The 27096-nt window shown below is 39.0% G+C and overlaps 1 protein-coding gene across 2 annotated transcripts in view; it reads left to right on the top strand.

The window, feature by feature from the left end:
• gpc5c (glypican 5c) overlaps positions 1-27096 on the top strand; it is a 190715-nt gene that overhangs the window by 56385 nt on the left and 107234 nt on the right. For both annotated transcript variants that reach the window (XM_077557509.1, XM_077557510.1), the window contains exon 3: positions 330-1021. In XM_077557509.1, the coding sequence (XP_077413635.1) occupies positions 330-1021 (692 nt within the window). The remainder of the gene's footprint in view (positions 1-329; positions 1022-27096) is intronic.

Consider the following 27096-nt stretch of genomic DNA (forward strand, 5'->3'; position numbering starts at 1 on the left):
TCTTTGGTATGACCCGGTCGGGGATTGAACCCACAACCTCCCAGTCTCAGGGTGGACACGCTACCACTGAGCTGATTCCTCCTTTGTACGCGCATTCATAAGGGGGAGGGACCAGATGAGGGGGTATTGGGATGGGGCCTTAATCTTGGAGCTACCACCGTATACTGTAATCATTGGCACCGTAGGTGTGGAAACATGAAGACAATTCTGAGGGTCCATGACGTGACAGGGGCCCAGTCTCATGGCGGACCCTCTACCACTGGGCCTTTTCATGGCGGATGGATCATTTTTCTAAATGTCCCGCACTTGTCTTTTGCTCTCTTTTCTAGACATGTTCCAGTACCTGCTCTCCTTCTCGCAGGGACACCTGAGTTCTCTCCTGGAAGGGATTTACACCCCAATTTCCCGCCAAGCTTTGCCTCACGTCAACGAACTCTTCTCCTCGCTCTCCCTTTACCTCCGTGGGGCCAACGTCACCGTGGAGACCGCAGTCCACCATTTCTTCAATGACCTCTTCCCCCTGGCCTATACGCGACTCATCAATCCGGGCATGAGGGCGGACCCCCAAATGATGGACTGCCTCCGTTTGATCAGGCAGGACGTCAACCCTTTCGGGCCGCATCCGGCCTTCATGGCCAAGGAGCTGTCCGAGGCGATGAGCGTGGGCCGGCAATTGGGCCTGTTCCTGGACGAAGGTCTGGAGGTGCTCAACGCCACCGAACACATCATCCTGACGAAGGACTGCGTGAAGGGTCTGGTGAAGATGGTGTACTGCTCCCACTGCCGAGGCCTCACGCTCATCAAACCCTGCGTGGGTTATTGCCTCAACGTCATGCGCGGCTGCTTGGCCAGCATATCTGAGCTGGATCAGCCTTGGAGGAGGTATACCAACTTGCTGGAACAGCTAACCCACGCCATGGTGGGCCACCACAGCTTGGAAATGGCGTTGCTGGCGGTACGGGGCCACGTATACGAGGCGCTGCTCTACGCGCAGCTTCACGGTCCGCTCATCACAGCCACGGTGAGTCGGCGCCACAGACACGCTGATCTGCGACCTCTTTGTTTGACTCGTATACTTTGGCGACGGCTCATGTATTGATTGGAAGGGGATTGAAGGCTACTTGTGGGTTATGAGTTCTTTTTTTCCAAGAGTACCGCACACTGCATTAATGCTTGCGCAGTGTTCAAATTATTCACAGAAAAATATTGTTTATACTGAAAGGAAAAAAAGCAAAGACAGCTCCAGAGAACGGCAGACAGAGTTGAGGTTGGGGGGGGGGGAGATTTTCCAAACTTGCAAGGCGGCGAAAATGCGAAAATTGTTGTTGTTAGCTTGTAGAACGCTGGAATGACTCTTAACCTAAATGGAATAGAATGGAGTGGAACTCTAAGCCAGTGGTGACCAAACTACGGCCCGGGGGCCATTTGCGGCCTGCCATCCATTTTCTAGCAGCCCTCAGCATATACAAAAAAATTATTTTGACACCCTGATTTTCTAGATATGCAAAGAAAACTATTTAAATCTAAACCAGAAATATTTATTTTTGTAATTTAATTAATTAATTCATATATCAGCAAAAAAATAATAATAATTTGTTCCGCTGTCTCTGTGACGGTCTAATTTGTGAACATATCACATTAATGATTAACTAAGATCCTCAAGTAAACAATGCTTTAAAAATTGTCATTTTATCACCAATTACTCTTCCTTTGATTCTGAATGTGGAGATTGTTCAGGGCTGGGTGGATCTATCCTTGTTGCATTCAGGGATGCGGGCCACCCCAGAATCAAGAAAAATCCCAAACGTTTCTGTTTTGTTCGGCAATTGACGTTAAGGACACGCCCACTGTATACCGCCAATAACGTCAATTGACGTTAACTACGTTTTTTTTTTTTCCTCAATGGGTTGTGCAGTGCTACTTTGTGAACAGAGTTGTCAAAATCCAAAAAACACCCACTCACTATGGCCAGTAGATGACAGCATTGTATCTCTTTTCATCGGGCTCTCCTGTATCAAATTACATGAAAACATGGCGGATCTTAGGAAATAAGAAGTTTTCAAGGATGACGTGAATGCTCAACGCGTTTGTCACATTAAATCTAATTCACAGTGTCACTAAACAAAAAAAAATATTAGTGTCAAAGTTACGGAAAATGTATCTTTTCACAAAAAGCTTGTTTTCTCCTGTTTTCCATTTTCACTTGATGTCACTCAAATTACCTTTTTTCAAATGGTGATTACTAAAGATCGGAATAAGGTAGTGTTATCTTACCTGTGAGTATGTGTTCCCACAGCATTTATGTGTGAATATTCGTTATTTGAAGAAAAAAACACTCCAAAGTCGATGCTAACTTCCGCTTAGCATTTGAATGGGATCCTGCCTTCGCTTTTAGCATTAGCTAGGCTGCGCTAGGCTAGCGATGTTTTAAAAATGAAGCAAGTTTTGTATTTAAATATACAATACTTTTTTTTTTTCTAATGAAAGAATGGAATCCAATCTTTCATTTGGTATCCGCCATGTTTATGTAGTCATAGCACCGTTTGCCTTGAAAGATGAGTGAAAATGCTCGAAATCAGCTGGCAATGTCGGTGTTTTTTTTGATAACGTTGGGCAGTAAACGAGTTAAAAACAACTAAAAACCAGCTAAACTATTACACATTATTAATTGACTTATTAGTTTTAAGGTGTTCAATAAAGTCAGACCATTTCAAAATGGCCCTGGCATCCTTCAATTATTCTGTATGTGGCCGTCAAAGGAAACAGTTTGGACACCCCTGCTCGATGCAGTCATATCGTTGGATTGTGAGTTGTTACAAGTCTAAAAGGTTTCATGGGAGGCTGCCAGAGTGTTCTTCTGGAGTGAAAATTGTGCTATTGTTCAAGAATTTCCCTTGGATTCGCACACCCTGGCAAGTATTATTGTGCACTGAATCAACATTAAGGTCATATTATAGGTGCTATGTTCAATTTTGCAGTTCAACAAATATGGGACATTTAAACCAAAGCTCAAACTAACACATGATTATATCTTCATTATTAGTCTTCTAGTCTTTCATAGATTTGTCCACACTAATATACAGGGTGGTAGAAATCCGTGTGTTGTGGGAGTATTCGGCATTCGCTCTATTATCGCAATCGCCGAGAGCGTTTTGACATGCGGTTGCACATTGAACACGATTTCACAGGAAGGTTCTTGCTCGTCCTTATAAATGCTGAACCGTGGGAATGTTACTGAAATCATGCAAGTACATTCGAAGCAGTGAAAAAATAACCACAATATTATGTTTGCTGAACATGCAAATGTGGTCAAAGTGACTGCTTTGTTTGTCTTCAATAATGCGCATGTACTGTAAGTCAGGATTGCCGAGCGGGTTGCCGAGCACAGGCGCAAACGAGCTGCAGTATTAAACGGGTTTGAACCGGGCCGTATAAATTAGGCCCAGTCATCTGGAAAACGGCCTTGAGAATTGATGCCGGAAAAGAATGTGTTCCCAATCGGACCCCGGTGGCTCCCATTTTCTCCGCTCTCGTAGCAACCCCTCCTCCTTCCTCGCTTGTGCTATACATTGCCAGTTATTCTTAAAATGACACACCCTGTTTGGATTCTCCAATAATATGTTCTACATCTTGGAACGCTTCAAGAATCGGATCTGCAAAATCAATATATTTCCACATCCCGAGTCAGTGGTGAGCGCTTGTGGACTAAGTTCAATTTTTTACTCTGTATAATCAGGCAAATAAATTGTTGTCAATTTTTCCAGTCACTAGTTGGTTTCCATCCACCCATTTTTATTCGAATTTTCAAGATATGCGAAAAAAAACAAAACTGAATGGAAACTCTAGAAATTTGAAAAAGGGCCCAAAATTCGCAAAAAAAAAAAAAGTTTTGGCGCTTGGAGGGGGTTCATTTAGAAGCATATTAATGCAGAAAATGGAAAAAAAGAAGAGAAAAAAAGAAGCATATTAATATCACCAAATTGCAATTACAATAATTTTGCCTATGGAAACGGGTTTTGCGAATAACCGCTGGCAAGACCGGATACACGCCGCACGTTTTGACCGGATATTGCGTCACATGTACGTTTGTAGTCTCAAAGCAATGGCGGACGATAAAGTAAGGTATGTTTGGGGGAGACGACGAAACAGAAATATTTTGGGAATTAATTAAAGAAGTGAATTTTAATGCTATTTCAGATGGAAAACAAAATTGTAAAAGAAAAGTCACATGACGTCATTGCACGGCGCAGTTGCTTCCTGGTCTTCTTCTTCTTTTAAATTAGTGGTGGATCAGATCTCTTTGGTGTATACTGCCACCTACAGCGGCGGAGTCCCCTCTTAATATTCGCAAAAGAACAGTACAGTACTGTAAATGAGCCATTTCCTTCTTAGATATATCTCTCCAACAAAAGCCGGTTTGATATGTATCTCGATTAGGGGTGTCAGGCGATTATTTTTTTAATCGGAATTAATCACATGACTTCTATAATTAATCGCAGATTTCATATATCTGTTCTAAATGTATTGTATTGTATGTAAAAATATTTTTTCCCCCAAGTTTTCATGCATAACATAAAAGTGGAAAACAAATGTTAAACTAATAGAAATATGGCTGCATCTTTTAGTCATTGATACAGTAATTTCATAATAATTCATAAAATTGAGTTAAAACTAAAAATATGTAATGTACTGTGAAAAAGTGTGATATTGATTTGTGTGAAGGACATTTTTCTGCCCCTAGATGGCATAATTGCATTAAGAGCTGTCTCATCTTTAACATGAAGCAACTTGAGAAATTCTGCACATTTTTAAACTTGTAAAATACAACTTGACCCCAGTCTCCACAAATATACGCATTTTTATTCAATTTATTACTGCTAAATTTTTGACGTGGATGTGTCTTCTGCATTGTGACTGGAATTCCCCCAGTACAGGCTTTCCAAGTTGTCAAAAGTTTCAAATGAACTCAAAATGAATGCACTCATTTTGACACCACTAATCTCGATATATTTCAAAGTGGAAACGATTCGCTTCGATTCACTCGCATCTTTTAAATAATTAAAAAAAATATATATCTATTTTCCGGTTCAAACCGGTTCTTGTTCCACCCCTTAAACGCAGCCTCCAATTTGTAACCGACTGCACAGAGCTGTTGAAGCCGTATTGCTACGTGTTGTCGTCAACCGCTGGCCTTTTCTAAATCACAACGTTTTAATAACACCTCCGAGACCCGTCAAGGAAAACCGTTAAGTCTCCAATGGCCAACTACTGTGTCAGCGTCTCCACCTTCACCTCCACACCTCAGTGCACTCTCCTCCCAGGCAAACACACTTAATGGCCAATTTCTTATTCTACTATGCACATTATCATTCCCATCTTAACGCAAAGTCAATAAAGCGCAAATACCAGATCTGACCTACTGTTTACTTTTGTAACGTATATGTTTGACATGCGAAGTTAAACACATAGAACACATGATTTATTTACTTTTTGTGCAAAGTCAGAATATTATACAAAGTGAAATGAATTATTGCGACTGTGTGTTTTCTGACTGGGATGTTATCCCCGAGCCATTTTGCGGTCGCTCTCTCCCACTTAATGTGCTGCACACAACACAGACTCGGCACTATACTGTACGCTGCACTCAACCCGGACCACTCCACTGATACTGTACACACACACACACTCTATGTCCAAGTATCAGGTTTTAAGAAATGGTGTAAGAGGCTTGGATAAACGCCCGCCCTTTGACAAAACTAGCAAAGACTGAAAGGCAGCTATTGATAGCTTTGCAGAGTGGCAGGACCGTTGATGATTTATGTTATTGTGATTTTTATTCTCCACACTTTTTTTTGCTGCGGAACAACTCCTAGATCAGAGGTGGGCAATCTCGGTCCTCGAGGGCCGGAGTCCTGCAGGTTTTGTAGGTTTCTCACTTCCAACACAAGCTGATTCCAATCAACAGGATCGTTATCAGGCTTATGCAGAGCTTGCTGATGAGCTGATCATATATCAGCTGTGTTGGAGAAGGGCAACACGCAAAACCTGCAGGACTCCGGCCCTCGATGCCCAACTCTGTCCTAGATAACACTTCCGATTTACACCGTTCCAATGTAACAAAAATTCTCGCCTCCTGGGGTATATATCCTCTGATTGCACATTACTTCCAGTACTCGCACAATTCAACGTTAAATATCAAATTTTTCCCATTTATGTTCTTTTTTAAAATTATTATTATTATTATTTATTTTTTATTTTTTTTATTTATTTTTTTCTGGAGAGCTCAGTATTGTTCATTCGGTAATTTTACCGATTTGACATGTCACCATCATTGCTCTCTCTTTTTTATTTTATTTATTATATAGATTTTTTTATTCATTTAAATTTTGTATGTGGGTGTGTAAGTGCGCGTGCGTGCGAGTGTGTATTCATTAGTTCGCCTAAAACCTATTCAAAAATCCCATACCGTTCACCTAAACCGAACACTTCAGAGCCCAGCCAGAGCCGTGAGGCCGTCAGGGGACCCGAGGAAGGATCAAAGAAAGGAAAGTGAAATCCAGCACCGACCAGACATCACCTACTACCCACCGGGTTACCAACCAGAGTCTTTCACCAACCCCAGAAACATCTAAATTCCAACAAATTAGGGAGACCTCAAGAAACCAAAGGAGAGACTGAGGAAAGGAAGGAAGGACAGACGAAGCAGAGTGAGATCCGCAGACATCAGCCTCCACCGATTCAACGACCAAAGGAAGAAACAGATTGTGTCTGAGTTTCGATAGATGCTGGTGTGGTGGATCTGCCATGCATGAAAATCTCCACCAAAGAGGGGCGCCGTCGACCCCTGCCAGGACAGAGCAAGCGCAACACCTCAGGGCCCCCCAGGCGTAAAGTGCATTGTCCTGTAACCAGGAGGTTGCGGGTTCAAATCCCACCTTCGACTGTACATTGCAAAACTATCGATGGCCATTATGTTAAGTCATATAAATGTCACCCAACTAACTATCAGATCAGGAAGGACATTATAATTTCACTGAAATGATTGATGACAGATGACACTTTTCAAAAATAAAAACATTAGCCATGAATTTGAACAAGTCAAGTTAGCTCAATGGTTCGAGCAATTGCCAACCACCACAGAGTGCCCTGCTTGAACCACATTTGAGCACTTTAGTCATTTATCTTTCAATTTACTTCATAAGCACAAGCATTCAAATCTTAGCATTTAGCTAATAGCATTCCACTTTTCAGCCTCCCCGCGCAATTTCTGCTAGAATTGCACTTTGTCTAGTTATTTTTAACAAAACTATTTTCCGATATGAGACCGATCATAAGAATCCTATTAATAATTTTTTTAGATTTTTAAAAGATTGATTTAAGATATTTCAAGACCAATTGTCTTTTCTGCTACTGGTCTATAAACCACAGGATGGTTTGGTTCTTGAATACGTTAGAGAAATGCAAATTAAATATAAACCCAGTAGGGCTCTGTGGTCTGCAGACTTGAGTCTTTAAGTGGAGAACAAGTTTCAAAGCAAACATGGTGAAGCAGCATTCAGCTATTATGCTGCGCGTAAATGGAAGTGAAGTCAGTCAAAGTATAAATTAGCCACGAATTTGAACAAGTTAGGTCAGTGCTAAGAGCAATTGTCTCACACCACCTGGGTTCGAAACCCGCTTGGACCACATTTTAGTCGATGGTTCGATACCAACTGACTATCATACCAAGAAATGGATTAAAATTTCTCTGAAATTATTAAATCCCACTTTAGACAGATTGCAGTCCAAGTGTTCTTTTTATTCATATGTCATTTAATTACAATTCAAAATTTGTAATGCATTCAAATCTTAGCATTCAGCTTTGCAGCATTCCCACGCAATTTTTGCAGAAGGGTTTCCCCACTACTTCTATTTCAGTAGTACGTTCTGATCTAAACATTGACTTGTGGTTTGATATCTAAAGACAGACACTTTTACAATCATGTCTCAATTTACGAACCGTAACCTCATCAAACTTCCACCGAGTTAGTCATTGCAGGAGACAAACAGCACACGCTCAATTAACCTTGAGTTATGTTAGTAGACAATAGAAGGAATGACTTCAAGTCGAGCGTGTTGCATCATGATAAAAATAAATGATGACCAGCTGGATATGATTCCTTGTAACAAGCTGCTGCACCATTTGTCAGCTTTTGCCCTCCGTCTGTTGGCTATTGTGATGAGATTGCTTTCATTTGGGAGAAGACTGATGGAAGCAAGAAAAAAAAACGACCATGCGGAGGTTGTAGGTTTTAATAAAAGGCACATCTAGTAGTCGACTAGACGGGGGGGGGGGGGGGGGGGGGTTAGCACCGTTAGTAAATAGTCTCTTGATCATTTAGAAATTTATTTGAAATGCAAAGTGCATTACAAATAAAAAAAAAACTTATTACACTGTAAAAACTGAAATCTTAAGACGTAAGATATAATTTCTTAGATGTAACCTAAATGTACTTATTTTGCTTTGACAGGTTATTTTTACTTAAACCTCATTCACTGCCATAAATCCATTAAAAAAAAAAGATTCTTAAAAATGAGGGGCAAGAGGCGATTACATTTTTTTGAATTGTAATTAATCACATGACTTCACTAGTTAACTCAGGATTTATCACACATTCATTATGTTCTAAATGTACAATTAAAAAATTCTAGGTTTTCATACTCTTGTTAACAAAACTGGAAAAAAATGTTAAACTAATAGAAATAGTTCAAATGAATTTTTTACGTTTATAGCCGTCAACGACAGTGAATGAATAAAAAAGAAAAGAAAATATTATTAAAAATTATTTGTATTTTTATATATATATATATATATATATATATATTAGGACGCTAATCAGGATAGTCTTTAACGTTTTTTTGTTTTTTTTTTTTGGTTAAAAAAAATACATTTAGAAAATTTTTAAGCACTTTTGCACATTTAAACACAAAACATTGAACATTTGGAACACTATTCAACATTTGATATACTTATTTTTCCAAACAATTTAATGTGATTCAATTTACAAACAAATTCGACTTACAAACCACCTCTCGAAACCCATTGTGTTCGTAAGTTGAGGATTTTGTCTTCACAGTCACAAAAAAACAGAACAAAAAACCAACAGAGGGAGACAGAATGGGAAGCCTGGTGGTGCGCTAATTAAAGTTTGTTAGAAAAAAAAAATACATGAAGGAGAGAGGGGAAAAACAAGGCCCAACCTGTGCTCCTTTAAAGGGGGTACAGTATGGACTTGGAGAAAAAAAATTCCATGCACATAGCATACAATAATTTATCGGCAAGATACAGAATAGGTATTTGCTCAAATTTAAAACTATTCACTTAGCAGACCCAGACATTCTGCCATCACTCCCCGAAGTCAAAATATGCGTGTCTCCTACTGGATTCTGAACTGAGGCTAATCGAAATGAACTGAACCACTTTGTGGAAAGATGGATTTAGAAGCCTTTGGACCCTGCACTCCTTCACACGTGACACATTCTTCCGTCTCTCACCATCCTTCTTGACGGCTCCATCGTTCACTGCTAAGAATATAGCATCAACGGTCTGGATTAATGCAATTGACCATATATTTTGCAATCCAAATATTGCATGCCTGCCCTTCATTCTTGCTGGTTTTACCCCAGCTTCTCATTAGGGCTCACGCTGGAACCAAAATGGCAGCCTAAGCCTTGAAATAATGGAAATATTGGCGACAAGTTCGCCACGGTTTCACCTTCAGAAACTGCAAACATTGTGCTTCGTATAACATGTATTTTCTTTGGGTTGCTTTCGGTTAGCTGGCAGCGTTGAATGAATTTGCTTTGGATAAACATCACCGATTTGCTGTTTGATCTTTAAGAAGGATCCCTGCAAACACGACATTTGAGTTGACGCAGCGGAGGCCGATACAAAATATTCTTCCCGGCCAATCTATACTCATCTTAATAAGTTGTATGCGCCGTTGGCGTTGTGTCGAACCCTCAAGCCGACTGGCTGACTTACTCAGCACTCCATTAGCTAATTGCTAACAGTGGGTGCAGCCTCCACTCAGACAGCCTCACACATCTTTTACTCCGCTCCTCCTTTTTGTGCTTGGCGGTTGTAATATGCTGACAATATAAAGTAGCCTCCAACACCACAAAAAAGAAAATCCCACATGTCTTCTTTATGGTTCCTAACCAAGCAATCACCACATGATTTAATGCCGAGCCATTACATTTGGAGCGGAACATAAGGCGGTGGTCCAGAGGACATCGTTTCTCTCTGTGAACCATGAATCAAAACGCTGAAATCATGTCACACTCCAAAGCATACCCGTTTTGCAGAGATGTGTGGGGTCATAAATTCAACACCCTGTAAAAGTGAATTCAGACGTTTCTTTCCAAATACCGTACATTAGCCATGTTTGAAGATAATAGCTGAAAACATGGGAGTGCTTGAGTTGCGTCGTACTCGACCTTACGTGGTTTCGACTTTACGGCGCCCGTGCCTCGTCCATAGCACGCCAATCACGCCATTTTAAAGTTATTTAAAGTTGTACCTCCAGCAATGGACGTCCATCAGCCGGTCGGCTCGCCTGATCACATTTCTGTGTTTTAAGTTTGAATTAGCTCTGCTCTACCGTCCGTCAGCAATGAATGTCCGTGCGGAAACACAAAATATTGGTTCCAGCTCTTCCAGATCGTGAAAATGTTTCTTATTTATTTTATTTATTTTTTTCTTCTGGAGAGCTCAGTATTGTTCATTCGGTAATTTTACCGATTTGACATGTCATCATCATTGCTCTCCTTTTTTTTTTTTTGGTATGTGCGTGCGTGTGAGTGTGTGTGTATTCATTAGTTCACCTAAAACCTGTTAAAAAAATCCCATACCGTTCACCTAAACCGAACACTTCCAGCCAGAGTCGTGAGGCCGTCAGGAGACCCGAGGAAGGACCAAAGAAAAGAAAGGAAAGTGAAATCCAGCACCGACCAGACACCACCACAAAATATGTTTTTTTAAATTACTGTACAAAGTATTTTGATGTAAATATCGACTTAAGTTGAAATTCAGGTTACATCGCCAGCGTAGGAACGGAACTTGAGGATTCCCTGTATAAGAACATGAAGATGTTTGTTGGCATCAGCGGGTATCCAGCGCAATTGTGACTTTCATTTAGCTAGCCAAAGCTAGCTTGGCAGCTTTCGAGCACCTGGTTAAAGGAACGTGAATGTGAACATGTCATGCAGAGAAAGGCGTAGTGGCATTTTTAAAATAAGTCCGACTTGACAGCCAGCATATGGACCGGGTCGTCGGCGTTAGAGCGCATTGTCGTCCGCTGAAGAAAATAACTAGACTGTTGGCCGTGGAGTATAAACTCCTTCCGTTTTTATGTTTGGTGACCACCATTTGGGGTGAGGGTGAAAAGTTGCCAAAACATGCCCAAGAAGTTTCTAAAGAACATAGGCTACTAGTTTTTTTCATCCATCCATCCACTACCACTTATCTGGGGTCGGGTCGCGGGGGCAGCAGCTTTAGGAGGGAAACCCAGACTTCCCTCTCCCCATTCACTTCAACCAGCTCCTCCGGCGGGATCCCAAGGCGTTCCCAGGCCAGCCACGAGAAATAGTCGCTCCAATGTGTCCTGGGTTGTCCCAGCGGCCTCCCGCCGGTGGGACATGCCCAGAACACCTCTCCAGGGAGGCGTCCAGGGAGGTGTCCAGGAGGCATCCGAACCAGATGCCAGAGCCATCTCAACAGGCTCCTCTCCACGCAGAGGAGTAGCGGCTCGACCCTGAGTCCCTCCCGGATGACCGAGCTTCTCACCCTTTCTCTAAGGGAGAGCCCGGACACCCTACGGAGGAAACTAGGGTGCTTGTATCCGGGATGTTCTTTCGGTCACGACCCACAGCTTGTGACCACAGGTGAGGGTAGGAACGTAGATCAACCAGTAAATCGACACCTTTTACCGATTAGTGGAATCGATTCGATTACAAACATTTGCCGATGTAACCGCCCAGACCAGACTACATGGCAACGTATGCTCCGAGGAAGGATGGCTCCCGAAACACGGACATTCTTGTGTCTTCTTTACTTTTGGCTTTTAAAGTACCACTGATTGTCACACCCACTTGAGTGGGGCGAAATTCTTTCTCCGCATTTGACCCCTCCCCTGAGGGAGCGGTGAGCAGCAGCAGGAGCTCAAGAATCATTTGGTGATCTAACCCCTCCAATTCCAACCCTTAATGCTGGGTGTCGAGCAGGGAGGCAAATGGGTCCCATTTTTATAAGTCTTTGATATGACTCGGCCGGGTACTGAACTTGTTATGTGCATTTATCATTTGTGAATTTGAGGTGAAGACGGGTTATTTTCAAACCAAATAAGCTAGTTCCCCAACTGCGCTAGCTACTAGCACTAGCATGTTACAACAAAAACAACAACAACAACAACATGGTTGATACATCACTTATTGTCGTACACTTTAACAACAGTTTCTTTTTTTGGGGGGGGGGCGGGGGGGATCTCGAAATCGAACATCTTGAACATCTATTTATAGCCAGAGCTAGCCACGGCTAACGACTCACATATATCATGATCACATGTGTTGGTGCCAGCATGTATGAGTAACTGGAATCTGTTTTAAAAATAGCTCACCAGTGATGGGACACTGACTTGCTAAGAATTAAAAGTAGAAAAATGTCATCATTTTTTTTTAACTCATCATTGTAGGCTACACATTTGTTAATTTACAAAATGTTCAATTTTTCTTTATTTTTTTTTATAGATTTTATTATTTCAAGAGAACCTGGCCAAGACAGGCAGCAGCAAAAAAAAAAGAAAAGAAAAAAAAAAGCACAGTAGAGAGTGAGGCAAATTTAAAATTCACAAAGCACATTTTGGATTAAATGATCAGTAAAAAATTTCAAACAGTCAAACTAAAAACATCAACATAGTATGGAAGCTGTTTCCACGTCTTCCCATTTAGGTTTAAAACATTTAAGGACACCAGTTCCTTGAGCTTTTTGTGTTGAATGAAAGAAAGAGCTCTTTTTATTTACTCAAATATTACAAAAAGGACCAAAAAATAGCAACATAAATAAGTATTGGAAATGGGGGGGGGGGGGGATAATCTCTGAAAAAGCTGCGAAATATCGGTAAACCCCACAATTTATGAGTTATGGACCCAAATAAAAATCCGCGATAGACGAAGTAGCGAAGTAGCGTGTGGGCATGGGCTTTGCACTGCCATGGTTGCTTTAGAGCGCCTCGTTGTTGCGGTGTGGAAACAGACAACCGGGTGGAGTATTTCCCAGCCACCAGAGGCTATAAGTGGATTTGCAGTATAAGATAAGGCATAAGAAAGATACGTGACGTAGCATCTCGGGCTGTGCAATTAATCGAAATTCAACTACAATTGCAATTATTACACTCCGCAATTACAAAATCAGCATAATCGTAAAAAAATATTTTTAATACTAATTTTTGAGTTTTTTAATTTTATACATTTGCACCTTTATTAAATTTTAAAATAACTAATTTAATAAATCATCCAAAACTAACCTGCATAATTATAAGGTTTCAAAGAAGGTTATTTGTCTTAATATTTGTTATTTGTTTTTTTACATTTAAACATTTTCTTTTTTTGTGCCAAAAAATAAATGATCGTTTTACTGCACAGTGCACATGCTGCACTCCAACTTCAAGTTTTTTCCAACATAAATATATATATATTGTAATAAATATATATTATTATAATTTCAGTTTGGCACAAAAACAACTTGCATAATTATAGTGTTTCTATTTAATTTTTTCTCTATATTTTAAACATAAACATTTTCTTGTTTTGTAACAAAAAATAAATACTTGTGTGAATAATCGTGACTTCAATTATTGCCAAAATGATCGTGATTATTATTTTACCCATAATCGAGCAGCCCTAGTAGCATCCATTTTTCCTGATCGTAGTATTTAATTGACAGTTGACGGCTTCGGCACATTCAGCAGACACGCCCACAGCAGTTCATTCTTCAATGTGGTGTGGTCAATTTACAGTTGTTTATTTATATATATATATTTGTTTTAGTTGTTTATTTTTGAAATATTCCCTTTTCAGTAAGATTAAAGACACGTTCAGCGGTAAGAACCGCATGAGAGGAGGCCGTCCATTTATTAAGATATGTAATTCTGGTTGGTGCTGGATTTCACTTTTCTTTGGTCCTTCCTCGGGTCTCCTGACGGCCTCACGACTCTGGATGGAAGTGTTCGGTTTAGGTGAACGGTATGGGATTTTTTTTTTATAGGTTTTAGGTGAACTAATGAATACACACACACTCGCACGCACGCACATACACTTACTCACCCACATACAAAAAAAAATAAAAAGTAAAAAATAAATTAAAGGAGAGCAATGATGATGACATGTCAAATCGGTAAAATTACCAAATGAACAATACTGAGCTCTCCAGAAGAAGAAGAAAAAAAAAAGATATGTAATTCTGATGCCAATGAGATGATGCAATATTTCTTCCCCTTCTAGTGCCTCATTCTTTTACACTTTTTTTTTTTTTATAGTCTTTTTTTCCAACCACCACCCAAGTTTCTCCCATTTGCCGGCCTAAATAGCCCGTGCCATCCGCGTCTGTGCCTCCGAGACCACAACAGCACTCGATACCTGGGTGACCGTGGGCCAGATGTCGGCTGGCCTTAAAGCTCCAGTCGCTAAACTTACTTCAGCCGTCGTAATATCGCGCAGCTGTGGCTACAGCTGTGACACTTACACGGATGCCTACCTCATCTGTGTTAGCATTTTAATGGTAATTGCCGGTTCACTGGGCAGCTTCAAATGGACGCAGAAATTCCTCCTTCCACATGCTCTTCACGGCCTCCGCCGTATCCCAGACACAGACACGAGAAACTCGTTTGACCTCATTCTGTCTATTGACCACCTTGTTAGGATAACGCCGCTGGATTTGAGTTATTTTCCACGTATTGTGCCGGTAATTCTCGTAATTATGTACTTAAAGACGGGGAGGAAAATGTTACTTGCTGGATTCAAAGTAACGCCCATAGTTACGCGGGAACAATCGAGAAGCAAAATGTGGTCGCGAGGCTGTCTGTGATTAAAGTCTGCGCTCGGGCGGTCGTACCAGCCAGCCTGGCCGTCTGCCGCCGTGTTCGCTTTGCATGTTTTGTACCCCGCTTAGACCCCAGTTTGAGGCTGGGCGGGGTCACTCTTTGCTTTTGCTTTGCTATAAACCCTCAAAGTGGAGTGAGAGAAAGTGTTCCCCCTCGTGATTTAGATCTCAAGGACTTGTCCCTGTGATATATTAGCGACTGAGTCTCATTTTAATTAGCAATGACCTCATTCCAATGCGAGACGAAAACACAAAGAGGCTGCGGGCGGGCGGGGGCGGGCGGCCGGCCCGGCCCATCCACGTAGATTACAAAGTTGCACACTTAAAGAGAAAAATGAAGACAACATGAGTTGGATGCAAAGAAATGGAATGGCATCAAACTTTTTTGGGGGAGAAAATGGAAAATGATGGAAGGTGAGGTCATGAACGTAAATCATACAAAAAACAGGTCCAAGACGTTTTGGGAGCGGCCAAGAGGAAAGCTGTCACAATTAGCTGGAGATTTGTTCATTTTAGGGATGAGGACTGGGATGCAGATTCGAAACAAACTAATTAACGGTATCACTTTCCAAGTGATTGTCAACTCTAATTCATAAACATAATAACCGGCCTTCGTTAATGATGTCCGTGATTGATAGAGATTTGAGATCATCCTTAGGGAGTTATTCACATGATTATTCCATTTTCTTTCTTAGTTTTTGCTTGCTTTTCGTCTTCTTGATGACAAATCTGACAAAGTCTGCCGCCTGATTCGCCGCTTTCAAAGCCACATGGCGTGAGTGTTAAAAAAATCAAAAATCATATTATGATTGTTTTAACTCAGAGCACAAACAGAAAACATTATTTATGAGCTGAGCCGCGTTGCTGTATTCGTTCTACTAAAATCAGGCTGAAATGACTTGGGAGTCCAACCCAAGACACGCTTAGGGCCGCCCCCTCATTTGAATAACATTTCGTCCTGACAGAGCGTCTGCAGCACGAAATAAATAAATGTGAGAGCAGAGCGTTTTTATTGATTGGTTGATATTTATTTCTATTTATATGTTTATTTTTGTATTTATTTCAACATTTATTTTTATTTTTTGAATCTCCTTTATTATTTTTGTATTTATCTATACTTTTATGTGTTTATTTAGGGATACCATATATATATATATATATATATATATATATATATATATATATATATATATATATATATATATATATATGTATGTATGTATGTATGTATGTATGTTATTTCCATTTATATTTATTTTTTGTATTTAATTTCTTAATGATATTTTTTATATCCGTTTTTATTTTCACTTTTATTTATTTATTCATTTAATTATTTAAATTTTGGCAGTTTTGATCCACAATAGCATATTATGGAAGCGTATTGCATTCACTCCAGTTTTTCTGACTAATTTTCTTGGGTTGCTTTGTTTTTTTTTTGAGTATTATTTTTTTTCTTTCTGTTTTTCTGATTTTTTTTTTTTCAGTTTTACAGATTTTTTTTTCCTGTCAAAAAATATTCAGAAAAACAGGCTGGGAAAAAAATATTCTGAAAAACAGGAAAAAAAAAATTTGGAAAAAAAAAAAACTGGAAAAAATTATTTAAAAAAACAGGGGGAAAAAATATTCAAAAAAACAACGCTCTCCTAAAAAAATTAGTGAGAAAAACAGGACTTTTTTTTATTTTCAAGTGAATGCAATACGCTTCCGTAGCATATTGATAAAAAATAAAAAATGGGGTTGACTTCCTCTCCAAGTTGCTTCTTGGTTTTGGTCCAAGTGTCCATCATCCATCATAACTGGCAGAGATTATGGATTTATATAACGTATGTCAGCTGTAAAGGTTTGCTCTAAGATGAATGAAAATGTAGACAGTGCCGTTACTTGTTTCTTTCCATTTGAGTAATTTACTGTATAATGTACAATGTACATGTCAACCGCACACTATTTGGGTTGACGTATATATATATATATATATATATATATATATAGTCTAGTATGTCTCATGTAGACTCTTTAGAACTGTTGTCCTTTCAGATATGGCAGATTTAGGACTTATCGTTCCATAATTGCTCATCAATAATCCATTCATGAGCTATCAGGAAAAAGTCCCCTTTCAAACACCATTTGGCTTGAGTCTTGCTCTTGCTCAAGTGGGAGAGCTGTCCAACTCAACCCTCTAAAGACACATTTGTTTGTTTAAAGGGATACTTGACTCATTGAGCCATTTTCTACTGTGAGAATGTAATGTTTTGTCCATAATGAATGTGATAACTTCATTATTTTTCATGAACAATTAATACCTTTAAAAACAAATGTTGCCACTCGCTGGCGACTGAAGATGACATCACCTGTCCTGAGGAAATAGGTATGCGATCCTATACATTTAGATTGACGAAAATGTAAATGTTTGAGTTTAAATTTGTTAAACATAAACAAGATTGTCATGATCCCAAAAACGTATATATACGTTTTTAATGTTTTTTGTTTTTTTTTAATGCTAAAGCACTGGTTCTCAGCCCCGGTCTTCGAGTACCCCTAACCAGCCTGTTTTCCATGTCTCCTATCGCCAACACAGCTGAGGATCGTTATCCGCTTGCTGATTAGCTGATCGTTTGAAACACCTGTGTTGGCTGTGGGAGACATGGAAAACAGGCTGGATAGGGGTACTCGAGGACCGCGGTTTGAGAACCACTGTGCTAGAGCATACAGAAGGCTTGGATGCAGCCTTTGACCTGAAGAGGTCGCTTAAAAGCAATGGTAGCGATTACAAAAAATGCACAGCAGGTGGCAGCAAAGTATAAGAGATCAACCAGGGGCCGTTTTGCAAAGAAAGCTCTTTCACCCAGAGTTTGAAACGGGTTTGTTAATAATGATGAAACTTAGCTATAGTCTTATGCCAATTGCTTCAAAACGGAAACAGATACAAATATACTTTCAAAATTCTGTAGGCCTTGCAAAATCTGTCAAAATCCAGTCAAACAGCTGGGAGCGAAGTGGGTTGCTTCAGCGAAAATGGCTGGGAGTGGATGAGTCAATGTTTACAGGAAGGAACTTGTATATTTTTTAATTAAAGAATCATAAGTGTAATTCATCAAAAGATGCCAAATCTAATATTGGGGTCTAAGGAACGGAGCGATAAAAGAAGTAGGGGGCCTTCAAAGCAGCACATACCGTACACTTGTTATTTTTATTTTTTTAACTTGTTAAAAAATATGACCACCCCGCCCCTATACTAAGAGCCTACGAACTATATATATGTTTAATCTGTACGTATATAGTTTATACAGTAGTCTGCTCACGAGGTGGGAGGAGTAAGATGGCCGCCCTGTGGCTTCAACGGCTTGCTTGCATGTCAGCAAACTGAGCCATGCATGGTCGTTACCTATTTCTTCAACACAGGTGATGTCATCTTCAGTGGACAGCAAGTGGGAAAAAATTGTTCTTAAAGGTATTTATTGTTATTAAAATGAATTTTGGACAAAATATTAACTTTTTACTGCAGGAAATGGCTTAACGAATCAAGTATCCATCTAAACAGTTTTTTATATATATTTTTTAAGATTTTAATGAAGTTATCCACCTCCATTTTTGCTTATTTCAACAATTTAGTTTGTTAGACTTCCTCTAAGTTGCCTAACTTTGATTAGCTATTGCCATTATCTTTAGGGCAGCGTGAAATTCTTCTTGATAGGTTAAAAGTCAATTAGTAAGATGATAAAAGATGTTATTTTAAAATCCAATGTAAACCACTTGATAATGAGCTTGACTTTTAAATATGATTGTGGTTCCCTGAGTTCTGCAGCATGGAGCCAATCAGCCAATAAAGACGTTTCTTAATGCTTTAGCTGCACATGCGTCCATTTTGGACCACAGCTCCCCGTGTTCTATAAATGTACGTAATCAAGTTCAATGTAAAATATCAATGCAATGTTTTTGTGGAGGCATTTCATATTTTTGTTACATGCTGAGAGGAACTTGGACGACTCAAAGGTAGCGGTTTGTCATGGGAAGACATGTTGACGGTCCTTAATCCCAAGAAATTTGAAAGGTTCCACTTCCACTGCTCAACTTTTGACTTTCTTGTTTCCGTACAGCCAAGACCAACACTAATTAACCATCCAAAAATAATGTTTGATCTTCCTTTACACTTTCAATCAAAGATTTACAAAACAGCAATGCGGAACAAAAAAACATTTGGGACTGATTTTGCAAACTGCAACAGCAGCAGCGGTTTGTACTATGAAGGATTGATGTTTCCTTCAGGGAATTCGTCTTTGTGATGAAGTTCCATAATAGATAAATTCCACTCCCAACACGCCGTTAAGAAGGGGAATGTTGTTTTAATAAAGGTCAGGAGCTGTTAATATGAAGGATCCCTATCTACAATTTTTATTCCTATTCCAACACAGTTGGGCATCACTACAATGAATGATAAATCATCTACAATTTTTAGGGCTCGGTATCGATTCTAATTTCCTCAATCGATTCGATTTCGATTCACAAGAGCTCAGTTCGATTCGATTTTAATTTTGTTCGATTGGATTCACTTCAATTCAGTTTATTCACTCCCAGCCATTTTCACTGAAGCAACCCACTTCGCTCCCGGCTGTTTTACTGGATTTTAACTGATTTTGCAAGGCCCGCAGAATATTGCGTTTTATTGCTACAGAAACATGGAACCTACCAAAAGCAAGATTACAGTCCGTAAAAAAAAGTTTATAATTTATTTGTATATGTTTCTGTTTTGCAGCAATTAGCATTAGAATATAGCAAATTTTCATAATTGTACACAAACCTGTTGAAAACACTGGGACCTGCTGGCTGATTTTTTTTTTAACTCTTTGACTGCCAAAAACGTTAAATAACGTTTAGTAAAATCCTATCGAGGAGTGCCAAAGACGTTAAAAGACGTTTTTTCAAAACAGAGGTGAAACTAGCCATTTTCTATTGTTGATTACTGAAAAACGGAGTAAGGTAGAAACAAACTTTTTTTTCTGATGAAAGATGAGAGTCCAATCTTTCATTTGGTAGTATGTGTGTTTCCATAGTCCAAACACATAATTTTCTGTGGACCTTGAAAGATCAGTCAAAAATGCTTAAATCGGCTGGCACCCACGGCATCCCTTTTCTGAAAACGTCTGGCAGTCAAAGAGTTTTAATAACTACTATTGCTTAAGCGACCTCTTCAGGTCAGAGGCTGCATCAACGCCTTCTGTATCCTCTAGCATAAAAAAACAAACACATTTTTGGAACCATGGCAATATTTAAAATAGAACGTTTTTATACGTTATAGGGTGCAAATAAATTAATTATTTAACATCAATTCTTAAATATAAAAACTCCACAAACATTAAATTCCAAATTAAATTTTGCGGAGGCAGTAACTGGTTGAATTAAAAACAAAAAAAGTAAAAGTAAGACATGTTCTAATCACTTAAGTGATTGAAATCAGCAAGAATGAGATGAAAATCTTTTCATAATTTTAAAATAAAATATCAATTAAAAAAGATTTGGAATTGTCTTAAAGTGTGCCATTTAAAAAGGTAATACTAAAGCTTTTTTTTTAACATTATGCATGCTCCACCTAATGCCCAGATGAGTACGAAGAGCCCTGACTGTTTTACTCTGACTGCACCTATCAGCTTTTATCTTCCCTTTATAGTAGAATGTGCAGACCCGTACACTCCACAGTTTCTTTGGGGAGGGGAGGGGCGGAGTTTTTCTTACCTCATTTGAAGTCATGTCAACTGTGGCTGTCACTTTAAGATCGTGCACGTACTCACACGCACACCGTGAACGAGCCTGACACCGATGCAGTCGCGAGTAAAAAAAAAAAAGTGACAAACTGCACAAAGATCATTTATGTCAAGTCTATAAGAAACAGTAAGTAACAAAAAAATGGCCTTTAAAATTCTATTTTTGGATGAATTTACGGGAAAAAGAGATTAAAATAATCGATTCATGGTTTTATGAATCGATATCAGGCTCGAAAAGGAAATTTTTTTTTTTTAAACCCAGCCCTACATCTATGCACGTTGGTAAGAATATGCTGTACTTGAAGTGTGAAAAATCACTCACTGTGCATAATAAAAATCCTTGCGCAAGATCCCGAACCCCCCCCCCAGTTGCTCCTGATGCTGCGTCATCAATAGATGAACGAGTAGCGGAATGTAAAGTGCTTTGAGGATCTTGTAAGGTGTAAAAGCGCTACATAAACTAGACTAAGTGCATTTTTTGCAGAAATGGCGTGGAAATGCTAATAGCTGAATGCTAATAGCTGAATGCTAATAGCTGAATGCTAATAGCTGAATGCTAAGCCTTGTAAGGTGTTAAAGCGCTACATAAACTAGACTAAGTGCATTTTTTGCAGAAATGGCGTGGGAATGCTGAAAGCTGAATGCTAATATCTGAATGCTAATATCTGAATGCTAATATCTGAATGCTAAGCCTTGTAAGGTGTTAAAGCGCTACATAAACTAGACTAAGTGCATTTTTTGCAGAAATGGCGTGGAAATGTTAATAGCTGAATGCTAATAGCTGAATGCTAATAGCTGAATGCTAATAGCTGAATGCTAAGCCTTGTAAGGTGTTAAAGCGCTACATAAACTAGACTAAGTGCATTTTTTGCAGAAATGGCGTGGGAATGCTGAAAGCTGAATGCTAATATCTGAATGCTAATATCTGAATGCTAATATCTGAATGCTAAGCCTTGTAAGGTGTTAAAGCGCTACATAAACTAGACTAAGTGCATTTTTTGCAGAAATGGCGTGGGAATGCTGAAAGCTGAATGCTAATATCTGAATGCTAATATCTGAATGCTAATATCTGAATGCTAAGCCTTGTAAGGTGTTAAAGCGCTACATAAACTAGACTAAGTGCATTTTTTGCAGAAATGGCGTGGAAATGCTAATAGCTGAATGCTAATAGCTGAATGCTAATAGCTGAATGCTAAGCCTTGTAAGGTGTTAAAGCGCTACATAAACTAGACTAAGTGCATTTTTTGCAGAAATGGCTTGGAAATGCTGAAAGCTGAATGCTAATATCTGAATGCTAATATCTGAATGCTAAGCCTTGTAAGGTGTTAAAGCGCTACATAAACTAGACTAAGTGCATTTTTTACAGAAATGGCGTGGGAATGCTGAAAGCTGAATGCTAATATCTGAATGCTAATATCTGAATGCTAAGCCTTGTAAGGTGTTAAAGCGCTATAAAAATGAAGTACCATTTCCGGAAGAATGGGCAGTTGTTTCCGGCTGAACGAGTCATCCCATATTGCTGCATGCATTGGGCGAGAGAGGGGTGGTGAGAAAGTTCTCTGGGCTTTACTGGGTAATCCCATGATAAATAAACTAGAAAGGCAAGACCACCATTGCTATCTGTAAGGCAATACTCCCCCGGAGGAGGAATCGCCCCGGGCTAGGCTAGCCGGAGCTCATTCTCTCGCTAAGCTCTTCTTACACTCAGGATGATACACTTAAGAGACACGGATACATTGAAACGTTAGCATCATAAATATATTGAATGTATACTCTGTTGATATGCAAAGCTTTGTGCTGTATGACATTCATCCTACACGTCCGTGCGAGTTGGGGCGTCACATTTCCTGCCCCTCTTCAGTCTCGTCCTTCATCAGTCACCGTCCTCAGGCAATCATACACGGAACGTTCCATAAAATTGCTGAAATGGTGAAGGTAAAACAAGGACAAACAGGTGGTCCCGACACCAGGACGCGTGCTCTGGCTGCACCCGCGCGGGGATTTTCCTTCTCACGCCATCGTCAGGTCACGAGATAATTGATTTATAGACGGCTTCTTGTCCTGCTCGTAATTCAAGATGTCGCTCGATTGGTCCTCGGGATTATGTCGTCGCGTGAGACAATTTGAGTGAGCATATCAGTGTTCCTCTGGTTTAATTACATAATTAAAACTCAAATTGAAAGAACAGTGTGTAAAAGTTTGCGCCATCTAGTGGTTAACCAATTATTATTATTTTATTTTTTTAACACTTGTTTTTAATAATATGCACACAAAAATTCCGTTCTATCACACCAACGTACACATAATCATAGGTCTAGTAATTGCTACATGTTTGGCCGCCATCTTTCTGCTACGGATACCCAAAGGACAAATATGCGAATGCAGTTTGTTTTTCAGGTTCTCGTCGTTAACTCATTCTCTGCCATTGACGCCTGTATACGTCAAAAATTAATTTAAACTATTTTTTATTAGTTTAACATTTTTTTTCCACTTTTGTTAACAAGAGAATGAAAACCTAGAATTTTTTTTATTGTATATTTAAACAGATATAAAATGTGAGTTAACTAGTGAAGTCATGCGATTAATTACGATGACTAATTTTAATCGCCTGACGCCCCTAATTTTTAATCATCTTTTCTTTTTTCTTCTTTTTTTAAAGAAAAGATTATCTTAAAAGATATTTATTTCTTTAATTTTAATTTTTTTTTAAAGAAAAGATCTTAAAAATAAAAAATTTGGTGCGTCAGGTGATAATTGTTTTTATTGCAATTAATCGCATGACTTCACTAGTCAACTCACAATTAATCACAAATTTTATATCTGTTCTAAATGTGCAATAAAAAATTCTAGGTTTTCATACTCTTGTTAACAAAAGTGGGAAAAAAAATGTTAAACTAATAGAAATAGTTCAAATGAATTTTTGACGTCTATAGGCGTCAATGGCAGCGAATGAGTTAAGTCCTGTGATTCAGCCTTGTTTCCCACTGCTTTTCTCTCGCTAGCTTTTACTACCACTAGCTGCTCTGGCTAACTGCTCCGGCTAACTCCTGCTCGCCAGGCTGCTCGCTCGCTCACGCCAAATAATAATTGGTAGTAGGCTTGTCAAGTGTGGTCTCTGAGAGGGGCCATTTTGTGTATGCTTTTACACTAGATAATAGTATATAATAATGCACACTGTACTTTTAACGAGATAAAATTCATTACTGCCCTGCCATTTTATTGTATTACAAATCAAAAAATATTTAGGAGTAATTACTACTTTACCTCCACGGCCGTCAATTTCACTGCTCTATTCATTTCAATGTACATCTTTTGTGTTGTTGAGCCTGAGACCGTCGGGTTTGCGCCGCTGGGCTTCCGTAGTTGGTACTGCTGGGCTTCCGTAGCAACTACCATTCAGCGTGGAGGCATTTGGCTTTGGATACAAGCATGTTGAATAAAAAAAACTATACTTAGAGTTATATATTAGAGATGTCATGTCAGTCGATTTTTTTAATCGTAATTAATCACATGATTTTTTAATTAACTCACGATTAATGAATTTATATCTAAATTTACAATTAAATGTGCATCATTTTTTTCCTAATTTTTCGAACTCATGTTGACAAAAGTGGGAGGAAATGTTAACCTAATAGAAACATGATTGCATTTATTAGTCAATGTTTACAGTAATTTCATAACAATTCATAGCATTGTTTAAAAATAAAAAAATATGTACTGCACTGAAAGAAAAGAAAAAACGAGAGTGACATTGATTTGTGTTGGTCATTTTTCTGTGACTACATGGCATAGTTGTGTTTGTAAGACAATGGTGACCGCTCAGTGCATTTTTCTTTTCATATTAAGAGCTTACTAATATTTAAAATAAAGTAACTTGTCAAATTCTGAACATTTTTAAAATTGTAAAAAAACAACTTGACCCCAGTCCCAAGAAATATATGCATTGTTATTTACTTTATTACTGCTAAATTGTGTTACAATTACTCCTTTGCACAACTTAGCTTTTATTTTGTTAAGTTCAATACGAATGCCGCATTGTAAAATGACCGCAACTCAAAATCGGTGTGTTCTTTTCATATTAACTCTTTGACTGCCAGACGTTTTCAGAAACGGGTTGTCGCCAGTGCTAGCTGATTTAAGCATTTTGACTGATCTTTCAAGGTCCACAGAAAATGTTGTGTTTGGACTATGGAAACACACATACTACCAAATGAAAGATTGGACTCTCATCTTTTATCAGAAAAAAAGAAGTTTGTTTCTACCTTATTCCGTTCTTCAGTAATCAACAATAGAAAATGGTTAGTTTCACCGAAATGCTCTGTTTTGAAACAAAAAACGGAGAAAAAGAGCTTTTTGTGAAACGATGTTATTTCATGCACTCTAGTGAATTCTACACTTCTTTTTGTCCATGAATGATGCCACAAACACCTAAATAGTGCTTTACTTCTGTAAAACGCTTTCACCAACAATGAAAAAGTGTTTTTTGATTGCAAAATGCGTTTATTTCCATTCAACAGTGTAACAATTTGACAAAACAATTTCGCAAACTATTTACAAATGTGTGCAACTGTGGTACTACTTACAATTATGTGGATGTTTCAAATACAGTTTTTCTTTTTGTAACGCTCTCCTGCGTGCAAGGAGAGGGAGCAGGATTCGCACAACAGATTAGTTTCACTTTCCATTGTCCGTTTCGCGTGCAGACGGCCTTTTTTTCCGGGGAATAGCAAGTAGCAGACTGTACACACTCCTCCGATGAATATGCATTGGACTCGGGGCACTCTCCGTCGTCCGATCGAACGTCCGCCTGAGCGTGCTCGGTTGTGCTCCGCGTTTTCCGGTGTCAGCATCGCTAGCCCGTGAACCTTTATGACGTCGTCATAGCCGCCGCGTCAACGCTTCCAACTTCGCCGTCAACCTCGGAGTCACCATCATCATCACCGATGATGTTCATCGTCGTCATCAATGTGCTCTTTATAGCGTTGGTCGATGCTTTTCGTCTTTGAAAAAAACTGCTCGAGCGTGAGCTGCTTGCAACCGGTCGCCATTATGGCTTCTTCAGCCATTGTCCCCTCAACACTCTATCCCCGCCTCACGTCTTCTGCTGACGCCTACCCGATCTTGTCAAAAGAGAGTCATTGCTGCCATCTAGGGACCAAAAATAGTTATTAGGCTCACTAGACCTGCTTGAAACTTTCAACACAGCTGGGAAAGGCTTTCCTCCACCCGTTTCAAAAAATAAAAAATATAAAATTGGATGACGTCTTTTAACGTCATTGGCGTCCCTCCGTAGGTTTTTACTTGACGTCTTTTAACGTCAGTGGCAGTGAAAGAGTTAAGAGTTATCCAAATATTTTTTTACATGAATTAACATTTTTAAAATGGTAAAATACAACTTGCCGCCAGTCCCCACAAATATATGCATTATTATTTAATTTATTACTGCTCAATTGTGTTATAGTGACTCCTTTGAACGACGTTTAATGCTTTTATTTTGTTAAGTTCTTGGATGCTTATTGTATAGTGACGCTGATCCTTTACTGCAATGAAGCCGTGACACTGCTTTACTGCAACAAACCAGGAGACGATATCGATGTTACACTTAACGAGCTATCTTCTGGAGTCGCTGAATAAAATACGCCTCACATCAAAAGATCAAGTGGCTTGGAGTCACTCCAAGTGACAACACGGCATCAATTCGACTCTTGGCTCTCACGTCTTGGAGAGCGGTAGCGACCTAGCTCGCTGCTCATCGCTCACACCGGCGCTTACCGAGTACGTTCTGTCAAAGCAGGGAAGGTGGAAGTGCTACACAGTCCAAATGGCTCCTCCACTCAAACATTCTCCCCCGCTTACACATTGGGTTTATATATATATATATACTGTATATATTCGGTTCATATAAGAAGAAAAAAATGGATATAATCGTAATACTTCTCAACAGGAATTCAAGCCCCAAATTCAGTTCAGAAGTTGTCTTCTTGGCAAACAAGGGATGGCTTTATTAGCTAGCTTTATTTAAGAAATAAATGTATAAAAAATTAGAAAAATTGCTTTTAAAATATTATTTTTGTTGTGACACTGTAAAAACTTAGCAAGATGTTTTTGTAATCTTGCACATCAAAAATACCCATTAAAATAAAAAATAAAAAAAATAAAATAAAACTAATACTAAAACTAATACAAAAATAAATTAAAACAAAG

Source organism: Vanacampus margaritifer, chromosome 2 (genome assembly GCF_051991255.1).
Source record: "Vanacampus margaritifer isolate UIUO_Vmar chromosome 2, RoL_Vmar_1.0, whole genome shotgun sequence".
NCBI classification, from domain to species: Eukaryota; Metazoa; Chordata; class Actinopteri; order Syngnathiformes; family Syngnathidae; genus Vanacampus; species Vanacampus margaritifer.